Raw genomic sequence first — 17,551 nt, 5'->3', positions numbered from 1 at the left:
TTGTTTTCTTAAGAAAACCAAAAGTATGACAATAAACTATTAGCAAAATTAATTCTATTTATAATACTATGGTCTACACTCATTGAGAGAGTTTACATTTAGAATAATATTTCTTTTCATAAAACATGTCCATTAGAAAGTAGTAAAAAGATCAGATTTTCAGGAATGTTTTCGGTTTTCATTTTGTTTCCTGAACCTTGAAAAAAGCTATACATTCTCCAGACTTTGTTTCCCAGTGAAAATGGAGATTTTATGTATTTACAGGCACACATATGAAAGTATGAAAGAAAGCCAGGAAAGTGTACAATCAAAATCTCTATTGTATCTTTCAAGGGAGTTTGTTTCCTTATACACGTTTCGTACCTTCATTTGTAAATTTATTCCAGGTATTTCTGTTGTTACAGTAAATGGAATTTTCACTTCCATCTCATCTTCTAACTTTATTGTTTGTTCGTTTGAAGGTAATGTGTTAATAGCTTTACTGAACCATCATTTTTACATCATAAAGTTGCCTCTTTAAAGTGTACAACTCAGTGTTTTTTAGCATAATCACAAGGTTGTATGACCCTCACTATCTAATTTCACAACATTTTCATTACCCCGAAAGGAAGCCCCAGACCTGTTCGCGGCCACTGCTCATAACACACTACCTCTGACCTACACCAGCCCTCAACATACACTAATCTGCTTCCTGTCTCTAGAAATATGTGTATTCTTTTTCACTGAATGAAAGATTCTTTAAATTCTACAATGCTTTACAATTTTCAGAAGTTTCACACACATGATTTCATACAATCCCATAGTAACCCTTTTCTCCGCCACCCCTCTATGGCCGCTTCCCCTTCCCTCTCCCCAGTGGTAACCACTAGTTTGTTCTCTAAGACATGTCTATTCTGGATCACACCATATGTAGTCCTTGGTGGCTGGCTTCTTTCACTTGGCATACTGGTTTAAGGTTCATTCATGTTGTAGCATGTTTCACTATGTTATTCCTTTTTGTGCCTGAATAACATTCCATTGCCTGTGTATATCACAATTTGTTATCCATTCATCAGCTGATGAACAGTTAGGTTGTTTGCATGTCGGGGCTATTTGTAAATAATTCCACTATGAACAGTCATGTACAGGATTTTGTGTGGCTGTCTGTTTTTATTTCTCTTGTGTAGACACCCAGGAGTGGAAATGCTGTCATGTCGTAACTCTATTGTTAACATTTTGAGGAAGGCCCAAACTGTTCTCCAAAGCAGCTGCACCATCTCACACGCCCACCAGCAACGTTGGAGGGAGCCAATTCCTCCACACCCTTGCCAACACTTACTGTTGTCTGTCTTTCTTATTCTAGCCATTTAGGTGGTTATGAAGTGGTATCACATTGTGCTTTTGATTTGCATTTTGCTAATGACTCATGACATCTGAGCATCTTTACAAGTATTTATCATCTAGTTGTACATCTTCTTTGGAGACATATCTATTCAGATCCTTCACCCATTTTTAAATTGGTTTGTCTTTTTATTTTTGAATTGTAAGAGTTCTTTACATTCTGAAAGCTATTATTTTTTGTTAATTTGATTTCTCTCTTTTGTGTTTGTGTCAGCTTAGCAACAATTCCCCTGGCATTCTCAAGGGAATTCTCTTATCATCAGCAAACAGGGAGCTTTTCCTCTTCTTTCCCAATTCTTAGGCCTCCAGTTGTTTTTTCTTGTCTGATCCCTAAAGCACAGTGTTGAATAGTAGGGAAGATCCTGGACAGCCTTGTCTTGTTCTTTTTTAAAAAAATTTATTTATTTATTTTTGGCTGCGTTGGGTCTTCATTGCTGTGCACGGGCTTTCTCTAGTTGCAGCGAGCGGGGGCTACTCTTCGTTGCAGTGCGTGGGCTTCTCATTGCGGTGGCTTCTCTTGTTGCGGAGCATGGGCTCTAGGCGCGCAGGCTTCAGTAGTTGTGGCACGCGGGCTCAGTAGTTGTGGCTCATGGGCTCTAGAGCACAGGCTCAGTAGTTGGGGCACATGGGTTTAGTTGCTCTGTGGCATGTGGGATTTTCCTGGACCAGGGCTTGATCCCATGTCCCCTGACTTGGCAGGTGGATTCTTAACCACTGTGCCACCAGGGAAGTGCCCCTTGCCTTGTTCTTGATTTTAGCAGAAATGCTTTTAGTTTCCCATTAATATCAAAATGGATTTTTATCATTGATTAGTTGAGTTTGCTTTATCTTACTATTGCCTCTGTACTGTCTTTTCTATTCTTTCATTATGCCTTTCCTTAACATTCTTTACACCATTTTATAAAAGTCTTTTATTCTATTTTCAGGCATTTATGAATTTTCAGTAATTGTGTGTTTGTGTGTAGTTCTATTTTTCTTTAAGTGCCGTCATTAGACATGCAGGAACTCGTTTTTCTTGTTGCTTTCATGACGCCAGGGCTAAAGTTTCAGTAAATGATGGTTTCTTAAAACAAAAACAAAAACGAATTTGAGAGGCATCTGGGTGGTACGCTCTCTGCAGGAGTATTAATACTGCCCGACGTCATAGACTTCTTTCGTAAGAGAAAATAGTACTACACAGTGGGTATGAAAAAGCAAAGAGGAAAAGGAAGGATGAATTTGACACAAGATTCTTAAAAGAACTGTAAGTTGTATTATGAATAAATAATGCAATAGGTACTTAAGCTTTGGCATTTTTTCCATGTCTCATTTTTTTAAAAGTAGGAATATTTCTTAGGAGACAATGTGTTCTTGAAAAACAGTAATATATTTTGTGTCGACTTTTTGAACCTGAATTTATTTTTATTGTTAAAGTAGAATAAGAAAATATTGATAGAAGCCAAAATAGTTGCTCACCACTTTGAAGAAATATTCAATAAAAGAAGACCCCTGCTTAGGTCTCTTTCAGTAAAGTTTAGAGTTGTTATAAAGAGGAAAAAATTCTTCAGTCTTCTAGAAAGGAAAACAAAAAGGTTATTTTCAAGAGATCAAGACTCTGCATGACTCCTTTTATAAAATGAAACGCCTGAAGGCCAGAAAGCAGGATTCTGAGAAAGATAATACAAGGGCTTAGAAAACTAATTCCCATTTACCTTTCTTAAAAATGGACTCTTGTAAACGAATAAAAAAAATCACTCCGAAAAAAAAAATGGACTCACTGTGTACTCTCAACATGGATAAATCTCAAAAGCACGTTGTGAAAAAAATCAAGGAAATCAAATATTGGAACAGTTGAAGTTTTCCACGCACTTTTTCCCCAACCTATTTCCCCCTTTCTTCTCCTGAGATAACCAGCACACTTATTTTTTTGTTTTTTATCATTACCATTCACAGTTACCCTACCCTCTCTAAAAATGTATAAATAAATAAATAAAAATATACAGATATGCACATATTTCCAAACTTTGTAAATATGCATTGCTTTACAAGTTGCTTTTTCTCCTTTAAAAGCACATGCATTTAAAAGCCGGATGGTGTCACATTACATAACTACACCACAAAGCATCTATCCAGATATTTTCAGTTTTTCTCAATCAGATTAATGCTGCTATGACCCCTCTCACAGGATGAATCATGATGCAATGAATGTTCATGTACAAGTCTTTGGATGAAATGTGTTTTTAGTTTTCCTCCTAGCACATTTTAATATTTTAATGTAGCCAAATTTATGAATCTCTTCCTTTTACAGATTTTCCTTTTTCTTTTTAAAAGTAATTCTTCCCAACACCAAGATCATAAAGATATTATCTTGTGTCTTCCTCTTGGATATTCACGTTTAGGCTTTTAAGCCATCTGGAGTTGATCTTGGGAGATTAATTTTTTACATGATGCAATACAGGAATATAAATCTGTTTCTATGGATTTGGATACCAGGTAGGGTGACCAACCTTCCCAGTTGGTCTGGGGCTCATGGGTTTGCTGGGACATAGGACTTTCAATGCTGAAACCAACCAGGCAACTGGGATGAGCTGGTCACCTAATGCCAGGAATCTGGGTATTTATAGAATAGCTCATTCTTTCTTTTGCTAAAGTCACCTTTGCTATATGCTGATAAAGTTTTCAGTATTTTTTTTTTAATTTTTAAAAATTTTTAATTTTTTTGGCTGCAGGCTTTCTCTAGTTGTGGTGAGCGGGGGCTACTCTTTGTTGCGGTGCGTGGGCTTCTCTTGTTGCGGAGCATGGGCTCTAGGCGTGTGGGCTTCAGTAGTTGTGGCACGTGGGCTCTAGAGCGCAGGCTCAGTAGTTGTAGCATACGGGCTCAGTAGTTGTGGCACACGGGCTTCAGTAGTTGTGGCTCGTGGGCTCTAGAGTGCAGGCTCAGTAGTTGTAGCACGTGGGCTCAGTAGTTGTGGCTCGCGGGCTCTAGCGCACAGGCTCAGTAGTTGTGGCACATGGGCTTAGTTGCTCCACGGCATGTGGGACCTTCCCAGACCGGGGCTTGAACCCGTGTCCCCTGCACTGGCAGGCGGATTCTTAACCACTGTGCCACCAGGGGAGCCCCAGTATTTCTCTTATTGCCTTCCCTTGATGTGGAAAAATCGATGTTCCATTTCTGACTAAGCATAAATACCATTAATTTTGAAAGAAAATGTTATAGTTTTGTCCTAAGAAAGACTGAGGTATTTGACTTGTTGATTGTTAACATGAGGTTATTTGTTTATGGCTCTGGATTTACACTTTCTAACACAAAATTAAATGCCAAGTTTTACAGCTGCTTTTGTATTCATCAGTGTTACCCGTTCCCCATGACTGCCCTCTGGGTTCAGTTTTTGCCCTTTTTACCCTTGAATACATCCTTAGTTCTTTAGGGAGGCTCTGCAGGCAGTTACCTCTCTTGGCCTTTGTATGTCTGAAAATGACTTATTTTACCTACACTCCTGAGTTATAGTTTGACTAAGTTTTCTGTTACTTTGCTCCCGTACTCTGAAGACGTTGCTCTCTTGTCTTTCGTAGACACACGTACCACGTGCTACACAGGTGCTGGCTGTGATGAGGATGTCCAGGTACAGATTTATATTTTATTCGCCCTGGTTGACGTTAGTTGGAGGAGGCTGCTCTGGGACCCATCACCACCTGTCGCCCATACACCATCAGTCCCAGACATTGTTCAGGCCATGGTCCCCACCTCCTGTGCCATCCCAAGGCACCAGAGCAGGGAAGGGGGGATGGGGTAAATGCCAGGCGGCATTCCTCCTGCACAGGGACACCTTTGCACACCTCTAAGGCATCATCTCACTGAGCCTGATGAGCAGAGTGAAAGGGTGGAAAAGGGGCCTCAGTGCAGTCTCTTCACCCCTGGTAGGTCCCCTCCCCGACTACCGGGGGTCCTGGACACCTCGGTGCGTCAGGGGTGCCAACGCGCCCTTTCCTCCCGTCTCCTGCCGGGTCCTCTAGACCCCTTGTCAGGGCTGAAGGCTCACTTTAAACTCTGGGCTGCTAGGCTCTGGTCAGCCACTCCCCGCCATATTCCCACTTGAGTCTGGGGTTCCGTCCCGAATGGACAGACCTCCCAGCATCAGGGTAACATCCATCCTCAGAGGCACCGGCCTGGAACTTTATGGAAATTAACACCAGCCCGAGGCAAGCAGGAACAGCCCAAACCGTCCTGGACTTTTCACCTTCAGCCTCCAGCCCGCCCACCCCCAGTTCTAATGGTTCTACTTCCCTGATCAATCCCAGTTTTCCTTCTTCTCCACGGGATAGTGAGGTCTGGTCTAACTTGCAGTCAAGCCCAAATAAATTTACAATCATTGAACTGCCTAAAGCTACGCACACATTTGGCTGTCACGAAGCACGTTTCATATCCAAGATTTCAGAAGTGCAACCTAGCGTTCCTGTGATTTCTGGGTGTAAATCAGCCCTGTTTCTCCAGATCTTCAACAGTGACTCAAACGCTCAAGTTGTATCTCTTTTTTTAAAGCAATGATTGTGTATCTTCCACTACTAGTAAGTGAGTCTATATTTTTAGATTTTCCTCTCTCTGTCAAGCTTAGTTTTTGACATTTTTCTTTATTAAAAAACAATATTAATAAAACAGAAGCAGCGGAATATAAAATGCAGGCTCATTCTCCTTCATAACGCTAGACTTAAAGACCCAGATTAAATTCTAAGTCCTCCATGAAGCCTTTGTTACCGACTGGAGGGCCTTGAGTTCACTCCTTTCTGCTCAGATAGTAATATTCAATCGTCAGCTGCCTTAGGTTGTTCTTTAGATATTTGATATACATTAGTTAGCCTGATTTCAGGGATTTGCATAGGTCTCTCCAGAGCTAGGACGCAGCCTCCTCTTGGGTTGGTTTGTTTGTTTGTTTTTGTTGTCGTCCGTTACAGAACCCACATCAGAGGCAGGCATGTAGCAGTTGCTTAAAAGCACTTACTGCATTCATCGCAAACTGGCACCATTCAGGGTACCGTTTTCCTACCGGGAGCGCGATCATGAAAAGCCGCAAACCTTACCAAGAGCAGCTACAGCAGCAGCACCAGCAGAAGCAGCAAGCGTTGGGCCCCCGGTTCCCCACTCCGCGCGGGCCTGGGGCGGCGGCTGCGGGCCCCTGGGCGGCGCACACCTGCCGCTTTCGCATCTCCACGCGTTCTGATCCCATCGGCTGCAACAGGGAAAGTGAAAGGGGGGCGGGGGCAGACTTAGCACCACACAAGCTGGAGATTCCGATTCCGTTGTCGTTTGGATCATTGAGAAGATGCAGCGTGACTCTCTCCAGATCATTTCTGCTAATTTTGGTAACATTTGGTGCTTACAATCCGTTCATTGACCAAACATTTATTCCCTGTCTGGAAGCACTGTGATAAATTCTAGGAGTGAAACGACGAATGGGGGCTCCCTGTGCTAAGGCGCTCACAGTTGGCTCAAGGAGACAGACACTGGCATCACATCCCTCAGACATCGTGGTGAGGACCTACCACAGGTGCGTTTCACAGCTCGAGTCGCCCCCCCGGCCCCCGCTGGACCATCGTGAGGACGGGGGCAGTTACAGGGGCAGCTGGATCGCAGCTGCAAAGCCCTTGGAGCCGCGCCCGTGCGCAGTCCTGCTCAGGGGTGCCCGGGACGCGAGCCGGGCTCAGGACAGTGACCCACACCCATCCTGCCACCTGCAGGGACGGTGCCCTGGCCTTCTTCCCTGGGCATTGCGCGGTCGGAAAACGCTTCATCCCTCGCCTTGCCTGAGAACTACAGGAATGGTTGAAGGAGAGAAATATAAACGCAGCATAAGAAACGAGAAATTGCTGTGTCCGTTTTAATTTTTGATACAATTGTTTGAGTTGTTGGTAGGTTAAAAAAAAAATCCAATCTGTGTTAAAGAACCTTAAATAGATCCTTGGAATCAAATTCTGAATTTGATATTCTATTCCAACATTAGATTTATCTATCCCTACTATTACTTATCCTTATATGCTGTTGGACTTTGTTTTAATTATCATAATTTTATTGTATGTTTTCATATTGGGTAAGTTAAATTCTCTTCATGAATTAAAACCAGGGAGTTCCCTGGTGGCCTAGTGGTTAGGATTCTGGGCTTTCACTGCTGTAGCCCGGGTTCAATTCCTGGCCGGGGAACTGAGATCCCACAAGCTGCCATGGCACAGCTAGGGAAAAAAAAAAAAGGTTATAAATTAAAACCAAAAACCCTTTTTGGCTGTTCTTGCCTGTTTGTGTTCCAGTGGAATTTTGGAATCAACTCATTAATACCATGTGGGAATCTGATTAGGACCACACTGGATTTACGAGAAAGATTTGCGAGAAATGACATCTGTTTCAGTACCTATCAGGGATGACTGTGTAATAGGGAAGAACCATTGCTCTATTACAAGTTCATCACTAAAGGGATGTTGCCTGTAAGCTTAAAGGATACATAACAGCCCATCTCTGAGAACCCTGCCTCCCAGGTAATGAGCGTTAAGCTAAAATACCCTTGTTTAGTTCACAAGAAACATCCTGACCAGGCCCACCTGTGGATGGCTGCAGAAAAAAAGAAACTCACACAGCCCCGTCCGGAGGCGGGCTAGAACCAGGAAGTGCTCGACTTTACGCCCTCCTCCTTGAGTATAAAAGAAGCCTGAACTCTGATTTGCGGAAAATGGTTCTTTGAGACCTTAGTCCACCGACTTCTTGGTCTGCTGGCTCTCCGAAGTTGTTCCCTGCCTCACCAGCCCGTCTCTAGATTTATTGGCCTGTCCTGCGGTGAGCTCAGGAGCTTGGACGGTAACTACTACTCAGGATTGGCCCTTGTCTTTTAATCATCCTGGGATGTAAGTTCCAAGACAGAACGAGAGACCCATCAGAGGGATTTACTGTCCCTTCCTCCACAGCCAGAACAATGCTTACAACACCGTCCACAGCGCCCAGCCTGGGTGGTCCAGCCTCCTGAGTGGACCCCTTTGATTCGCCCTGGGGGAGAAGCTGGGCTCCTCTGGCATCACGTTCTCACCGCATCCGTGGCATTTCAGTGGAGCCAGAGACTGACAATGGTTTCACTTCATTCAGGACACGGAGAGGCAAGGACACGCCAGCACAGTGTCCAAACAAAGGTGCTTTCAGCCAAAGATGCTCCGGGTAACTTATTTTCTCAGAGATACTGATGCACCTTGCCTCATTAAAAACAAAATCCCCATTGCTTCTCAGAAGAAGGAAGGATTGTGACGTGGTCATGTCAGTGGGTTTCAACGTCTTTGCGAGACTGGGTCTCCGCAGTCGGTCATGAAATAGCTATTCATTTAAACCCTGTCTTATGTACAGTTCAAGAGTTATCCTCAAACAGGTTCTGCATATTTTTGATAGTTTTTTTTTCCCTGAATATTTTAGAGGTCAATTTTTGCTGCTGTTGTAAATACCTCCCCCAGCCTCATGTTTCTAAATAGTTACTTCAGAGTCTAGGAAGGCTAATGACACTCTATCTGACCTATTGACTTCTCTTAGTTTTACGAGTCTTCCTGTTAATTCTCTTGTTAGAATCTCTTGTTTCCTAGTTAGATACTGTCTATAAATAATCACACTTTACTTTCTGTCCCTTTCCAAGGTATATACCTCTTTCCTCTCCTTGGTCTTACTTCACTGGCCAGGAAGTTCAGTAAATATTGAAGAGTAGAAATACTGTCAGGCACTTTTGTTTTCTTCACGACTTTAATGAGAAGACTGACAGTATTTTCCCTGTGTGTGTGATGTGTGTCGGAGGTTTCTGGGAGAAGATAACTTTACCAAGTTAAGCAAGTTTTCTTATATTGCTTTTACATAGTATAAAATAAGTTGTGCCAGCCTATTTTAATAGTTAATATATTTTATTTGTTCGTACACACCTATTTCTTTGTAAATACAGTTGTCCCTCAGCACCCATGGGGGACTGGTTCCAGGACCCCCAGGATACCAAAGTTCACAGATGCTCAAGTCCCTTACATAAAATGATGTGGTATTTGCACATAACCTGTGCACATCCTCCTGGACGCTTTAAATGATCTCTAGATTACTTGTAATACCTAATACAACGTAAAGGCCATGCGAATAGTTGCCAGTGCAAGGCAAAATTCAAGTTTTGATTCTTGGAACTTTCTGGAGTTTTTCCCAGTATTTTTGATCTGAGATTGGTTGAATCCACAGATGCAGAACCTGGGGATAAAGACTGCCAGCTTACCTGGAAGAATCTTGATTTAGTGAGTAAACTCTTAGAGAACATCACAAGGTTGCTCATGACTGAATATAGCCTTCAGAAAGCAGAGGCAAATCTCATCAAAGTCTGTTCTTATACACTTTTTTTGTGTGTGTGGTACGCGGGTCTCTCACTGCTGTGGCCTCTCCCGTTGCGGAGCACAGGCTCCGGACGCGCAGGCTCAGCGGCCATGGCTCACGGGCCCAGCTGCTCCACGGCATGTGGGATATTCCCAGACCGGGGCACGAACCCGTGTCCCCTGCATCGGCAGGCGAACTCTCAACCGCTGTGCCCCCAGGGAAGCCCTGTTCTTATACACTTTTGAAAACAGCTTTATTGAGGTCTAACAGACATGCAATAAATGGCACATGTTTATTGATGTTTTGACATGTATATACTTGTGACACCATGACCACAGTCAAGACCACATCGTCAAGCTCAAAAGTTTCTTCACATCACTTGGGATCCCTCCCTCTTGGATCCCGGCCCCAGACAGTCACTGATCTGCTTTTTCTTACTATATATTAATTTGCATTTACTAGAATTTTATATAAATGGAATCATACGACATCTACTCTTTTTTATCTGGCTTTCTTCATTCAGCATAGTTATTTTGTGATTGTTGTATTGTTCATTCCTTTGTATTTCTGAGCAGTATTCCATTGTATAGATGTGCCACAATTTCCTTATCCACTCACGTACTGATGGACTTATACCTTTTTGATAGTTGCTGGAAAGATTATATAGATATCTCATTGTCTTCTTTTGAACATGAAAGTCTTTCATCAGACAAAATGAGAGGTGTATGTTGCTGAGACTGTGTTAAAAGGTACTGCACTGTTTACAGTTGTAACGTGTTTCTCCAGTGTGTTCTTCCACATTGACTAATGCTTGCTGGTTATGTTCTTTTGGCATTTGTATTGCATTAGTCCTGGGATGTTAACCATTTTCCTAATTTATAATCCCTCATTTCTTTTCTCAGTGTTCTATGTCTCAGTTCATCTTTGTAGAGTCTCAACTTGGTGTCAGAATCTATTTAATTTTTCCTCTGAAGGTAATTACAGTTTCTTGTATGGTTTCTTGGAATTCTTATACATGGTTCAGTAATTCTGACAACTTAAAATCATTTAAAGCTTTAAATACACAAGTACACAGAAACATATGCCATTCCTATAAAATTTATGAACAAGCTATCATCTCTCAGTTCCTCAAAATTCTAAATTAATAGGCATGGTTTTCACTCAGTCACTAGCTGTTGGAATGTTTAGTGGCGGGAGTGGTCGTGATACCCAGGCCCTGCTGAGCAGTGGTGAAATATAACAGCCTGAGAGGAAGCTAAAAATGTGAATAAAACATGAATATAAAGATAAGCAAAATGTTGATAATTGTTGAAGTTGTGTCATTGACCATGGCATTTGTTATACTAGCCTCACTACATTTGTGTATGTTTGAAAATTTTCCTTAATGAAGTTTCCAAAATGTCAAATTCTATCGCATTAAAAAAAAGATCTTTTGAGATGATCATATGAATGTCCTCCTTTGAATAGTTAATGAAATGAATCACATTAATGCATTTCTTTTTTTTTTTTGGCCGCACTGGGTGGCTTGTGGGATCTTAGTTCCCTGACCAGGCATCGAACCTGAGCCCCCTGCAGTGGAAGCACAGAGACCTGACCACTGGACCACCAGGCGAGCCCCAAATGCATTTCTTTTTTTCTTTTTAATTAAATTAATTAATTAATTAATTAGGCTGCATTGGGTCTCCGTTGCTGCGCGCGGGCTTTCTCTAGTTGCGGCAAGCGGGGGCTACTCTTTGTTGCAGTGTGCGGGCTTCTCACTGTGGTGGCTTCTCTTGTTGCAGAGCACGGGCTCTAGGCACGTGGGCTTCAGTAGTTGTGGCTTGTGGGCTCAGTAGTTGTGGCTCGCGGGCTCTAGAGTGTAGGCTCAGTAGTTGTGGTGCACGGGCTTAGTTGCTTCGTGGCATGTGGGATCTTCCTGGACCAGGGCTCTAACCCGTGACCCCTGTGTTGGCAGGAGGACTGTTAACCACTGTGCCACCAGGGAAGCCCCCCAAATGCATTTCTTTTTTTTCTTTTTTTTTTTCCAAATGCATTTCTTAATGCTGAATCACACTTACCTTACTAAGTAAACTCTTGTTGGGTCTAAAAGATGATTATTCTTTTATTATACTGCTGAAATTGATTTGGTAATGTTTTCTAGGGAGTTTTAAAATCTATTTATCTTTGTTTTTTTCTAAGAGAATTATTTTTTCCCTGAAGATACGTAGAATCTGCCGGTAAAATTACTAGAACCTTTCAGGTGTGGCTTGCTGACGATGTTTTCAATTTACTCTTTGATTTCCGTTCTTTTCATAGTTTCTTCCTGGCTTTGAGTCAATATGGTATTTTTCATTTCCTGAAAAAAATCCATCCCTCTCATCTAGTTTTCAAATTTACCGGAACTTTTCATTATTAGTCATCTTAATGGTCAGATCGAGATGCTTTAAATTACAGCAGGCTTGTTCAAAATGCAAATAGGTAGTTGCTTATGGGAGAGTTGCATATTTAGTGTCACTAAATATTTGTAGAGAATTAATTTTTTTTAACATCTTTATTGGAGTATAATTGCTTTACAATGGTGTGTTAGTTTCTGCTTTATAACAAAGTGAATCAGTTATACATAGACATATGTCCGAGAATTAATTTTTAAAATGTCATAGCTAGTTAATATGAAGACTAACAACATATATTAAATGAATGCTACCTATTTACAAGATTTAAAAAATATGCCATTGTCAATTATGTTAGTTCGGTTCATCCTTTCAGACGCTGATATGTGGTCTGATTAGCCAAACTAGCTTGCATCTTTTTCTTCGCCTCCATCATATGGGTGGGAGAACTCCACACACATTTCATTTCCATTGGCTTTTTCTAAGGAACGTGGAATCAGTGCTCCTTTGATATTGCTGTTCTATTCTTCCCCTGGTGTGTGTCTGGCACAGACTGCTGGCCGTCATTTCAGTGTCTGTTGGGATGACCCAAGTGTGCCACATACACGACGCCCCAGTAACTGGCTGCCTTTGCTTGAGGATCCCGAGGCTCAAAAGTTAGATGAATGTAAAACCAATGTCAGTGACCTCAGAAACATTTTCTATAATTTATGGCAGCCTGAGGAAATGGGAAGAACAGGTTGGCAGTTTATTAACTATTCGGATCTTAGCTAAGAGATAATCCTACTCAATCATTGCTTTTCCAGTCCTAGGAACCCAGCATTCAAGAGAATTCTTTCAAAGTTCAAGCAAAAGCCAAGGTAAATAAGGTAAATTCTTTTTTTTTTTTTTTGGCTGCACTGGGTCTTTGTTGTGGTGTGGTGGCTTCTCATTGTGGTTGCTTCTCTTGTTGCAGAGCACAGGCTCTAGGCGTGCAGGCTTCAGTAGTTGCGGTGCATGGGCTCAGTAGTTGTGGCTTGCGGGCTCTAGAGCGCAGGCTCAGGAGTTGTGGCGCATGGGCTTAGTTGTTCCGCGGCATGTGGGATCTTCCCGGACCAGGGATTGAACCCATGTCCCCTGCATTGGCAGGTGGATTCTTAACCACTGCACCACCAGGGAAGTTCCCCAAGGTAAATTCTTAATCTTGATCGCAATCTTCTGGTAATTTGGAGTTGAAAGCAGTAACTAGTTAGAAAAAATTTTAACCAGACCATGATTAGCTCAGAAAAGTTATTTCTTATTTTCTGGTAAGCTTGAACTTGGTGGTTGGATTCCATGAATAGCTATTTATTTTCATTATGGTTTCCAAATTCTAAAAATAGCCATTATTGAATTACGCATTGGGAATATGATGAAACATCAAGTATTGTGTGAAAAAAATCTTATCTCTTAGAAGGGCCTGAGACCCGAGTCCGTGTTCCATGAGGTGTAGAATCATAGACAAGATCCTGATGAAGGAGAACCAAGAACCTTACAGGACATACATTCAAAACCACCCTCAACGACCTTTAGAAACATAATCTTATCATCAGTAGGACATGATGGGCTCTGAAAGAGTTAAACCAGAACATAAGGAAATTTGAGAGGAGAAATTCCTCTGTGTGTCCCGAGCTCCCTCTCTTTATAAAGACATCCTAATCCAGAATGACCTCATCTTCACTTGATTACATCTGCAAAAGCCCTTTTTCCAAATAAGGCCACATTTACAAGTACCGGGGTCAGGACTCTGTCTTAGCGCATTAGGGCTGCCATAACAGAAGACCACAGACTCGGGGCTTATAAACAGTAGATATTTACTTCTCACAGTTCTGGAGGCTGGAAGCCTGAGATCAGGGAGCCAGCAGGTCGCAATCTGGCGAGGGCACTCTTCCTGGTGGTTCAGAGCTGGCACCTTCCTGCTGTGTCCTCACAAGGAGAAGGGGACTAGGGATCTCTCTGGAGCCTCTTTTATGAGAGCATTCATCCCACTCATGAGGGATCCCAAGGGCTCCACCGACTATTACCATCATCTTTAGGGGTTAGGATTTCAACCTATGAATTTTGTTGCAGGGGGACACGAACATTCAGCCATATTAGACTTCAACATATTTTGGGGGGGATACAATTTAACCCACGACAATGTCTAACATAGTCAGGTGCTCCTGTGAAGCCATTTTAATGCTTCTTTGCAGAATGCATCTTCCCCATTCGCGTCTTTAATCTAGAGCTGAGCTGATGAAACAAGGTGATACTTTACTAATGATGTTATATTAAAAGTCATTTTAAAAATGAAAATAACACACGCCCATGGTAGGAAAAACCAGACAATACTGAAGGATTTGCTATGAAAACTCCTAAAGGAAAACATCATTATCTGTTTTTTGTATGTCCTTCCAGATAGCTACACACATTTACACACTTTTAAGAAAATGGGAGCATAGTATACACACCACCCCGTACCTCTATTTTTCACCTGACAAAGCACTGAGGTTCTTTTCACATTAGGACACGTGGTCTACTGCCCACACTGGAATGAATTAGGTTTCTCCAACTTAAGTGTCTCAGAAAAGACAAAGGCACAACCCAAATGCTTTGCTTCTCGAGTAATGATTTGTTTCTATTGTGTTTGGGTATACCCAGATTATTTGTCCATTTATTCGAGAAATGAAAACAGAGGTAGAAAAGTAGAGTCTAATACCATCTTAAGGGATTCTCTTATCCCTTCTACGGGTGGGTTCAGTCATCACACTGAAGTGAGCACAGAAGGGCTGGAACCTCTGTGCTTAGAAGAGTGGATGGTAAGAAGAGGCTGGCTGAATGAAGGAACACTTCAAACAAAAACAGATGCTTTGTTTAACATCATACCTCATATGAAATAATGACTGTACTTCTGCTGTGCTAAAGAGCTTTACTGTACCATACACAGAAAACGTCGTTCCATTAACATCCCACCTGAAAGGTCTGATTGGTTGAGCAGCATTCAAGGCTAATTAAGAGAATAATGCTCGTATTTTTGTGGGGTTTTACAGATTACAGGAGACTTTTATACGTATCACCTAATTTCTTCCTTCCCACAATTTCGTTAGCCAGGAAAGACAGTTATTAATTCCTCTTTTCACTAAAGAAACCAAGGCTTAAAGAGGCTTAAGTCACCCCCTGAGGTGACACAGATGACCTGTAGCCCAGGTCACCGAGCCCTCAGCCAATGCTTTCTTCGTACCAGCCTGTCAGTCCAAGGGACTCTTTCAGAAATTTGATAGCTCAGTGCAGACATGTGCATTTTAAAATACACTAATGTGATAATAGTTCCAGTTATGATGCTTACTTTTACCTGAACATGGTCTAATCTATTTAATTTTTAGGCCAAAGGAGCTAAAGTGACTTGTCCACAGACACATGGCTAGTTGATAGCATATGTGGGATTAGAATTCACAAACACACACACAGAGTCATTCTTTCTCTCCAATGCATTATGCTGTTTCCCTTGAGACTGCACATATTTTTATTTTTTTATCTTTTACTTTAAAAAAAATTTAAACCATTTTTAAAAACTGAAGTATAGTTAATTTACAATGTTGTGTTAGTTTCAAGTGTACAGCAAAGTCATTCAGATATATATATATTTCAGATTCTTTTCCATTATAGGTATTACAAGATATTGACTAGAGTTCCCTGTGCCATACAGGAGGTCCTTGTTGGTTATCTATTTTATATATAGTAGCATGTATATGTTGATCCCAAACTCCTAATTTATCTCACCCTGGTAACCATAAGTTTGTTTTCCATGTCTGTGAGTCTATTTCTATTTTGTAAATAAGTTCATTTGTATCACTTTTTTTTAGATTCCACATATAAGTGATATCATATGATATTTGTCTAACTTACTTCACTTAATATATTTTTAGAAATGTTGACATGCACTTAGGTCTTCAGACATTCCAGTCAGTTTTTTCATTTCTTTTGGCCCAAAATGCAGAAACCATTTGCAAATGAAATTGCAGATATAAGATTTCATCAAAGGCAAAATATTAATTTAAACCTGAGCTTGAAAATAATAAAACTAATTTTTAAAAAACAAACAAAAATCCCCAACAAAACATGAATACACGCTGGTGAACATTCAACTAGGCTTCTATCCGGAACACAGAGGTACACAGAGAAATCACAGCTCCTCTGAACTTTCCAATCCTCTTCCCACCCCCAGAAATAACCAGCTTTAAGGTTTGATGTGGTTCTTTCCAGGACCACTTCTATGAAATTAAGAACATGTAATTAACTTTAGTTTAAAACATAGTTTTAGTATGCTTATCTAAATGGCCTTGATGCTATGTGTGACCCTGTGCCGTATATTTTTTACTTTAAAAATGTCTCAGAAATCTTCCTGGACAGTACACGTAGCTCCATCTCGTTCATTCAATAGTTGGCTAATATCTCATAGTTTAGATGCCTAGATGTATCACAATGTAACTACTGTTCCCCCCGGAGACCACAAAAGATTGGCAGATTTGATTATATACAAATGCTAAACTTCAGAGCCATGAGCAAATATAAACAAGGCTGCCCCCTGCCAAGTATGAGAAAGTTTAAGTATCAGTAAGAATAGTAACTGCAATGAACTGAAACATCATATGTGTGTACATCCCTGATTTCATAGTGATACTAAAACACTCACTGTTGCTTTTAGAAAATGTTAGGGAACCAACTGATTTTGAAAACTGGTAAATAAGGACAGAGAATCAAGTTTTTATTCTGCCTTTTCCTACACAAACATTACTTCAGGGTAATCCAAGAGTTGATAAGAAGTCTCTCCTTAGAAAAGTTTACTATCTAGTAAATGAAGGAGAATCTCCCTCCTGGACCTCAAGTGTCCAGCCTCCTCTCACAGCACTATGCCAGGGCGGTCCTTTTACCTTAGTTCTTCAGTCTCGCCCTGTAAAGACCCCTCCCGATATATTCTGGAGCCTGTTCGAACGACCGGGTCTTTGTTGCTGCTCTGTATTAGGAACAAAGCTCCTTTCCTCCGGAGCCACGTCTGTTCATGTTTCTTTTGCTGTTTTCTGAGCTTCCCTTGACTGGTACCAACGTGCATCAAAAGAACGCTCTTCCAGGAATATTCTCTGCACAGCATCCTCCAGAGACACTCTCACTTCCTTGTTCTCTGCAGTCATGTTTCTGAGCATTTAGCCCCACTTGCTCCTAATTTTAGCCTCCTTTTGGTCTTTCTACCTTCTAAGTTTTCCCAGCCTGGGGAAGCTTTTCCTAACATACTTCCCCTCTGGATGCAAAAGATGATGTTTCACAGATTCACGTTAGTTATAGGCTCTGCACTGACACTGCCTGCAGGGCGAGCACATCCAGGGTGTGCTCGGTGGAGGTGGTGACATGGTGGAGGGTTGGGTGGGCCTCCTGCAGGTTCTCCTTGGGGTCTGGTGCTCACCCTGGGGGTGGG

General features: G+C 41.6%; 1 protein-coding gene across 2 annotated transcripts in view; it reads right to left on the bottom strand.

Annotated features, from left to right (window-relative positions):
* Positions 1 to 17,551, bottom strand: part of RGS20 (regulator of G protein signaling 20) — a 47,508-nt gene that overhangs the window by 11,766 nt on the left and 18,191 nt on the right. For both annotated transcript variants that reach the window (XM_060035379.1, XM_060035378.1), the window contains exon 2: positions 6,436 to 6,584. In XM_060035379.1, the coding sequence (XP_059891362.1) occupies positions 6,436 to 6,584 (149 nt within the window). The remainder of the gene's footprint in view (positions 1 to 6,435; positions 6,585 to 17,551) is intronic.

Source organism: Delphinus delphis, chromosome 17, assembly GCF_949987515.2.
Source record: "Delphinus delphis chromosome 17, mDelDel1.2, whole genome shotgun sequence".
Lineage (NCBI taxonomy): Eukaryota > Metazoa > Chordata > Mammalia > Artiodactyla > Delphinidae > Delphinus > Delphinus delphis.
The sequence above is the reverse complement of the archived record's forward strand: the minus strand, read 5'-3'. Positions and strand labels throughout refer to the sequence as shown.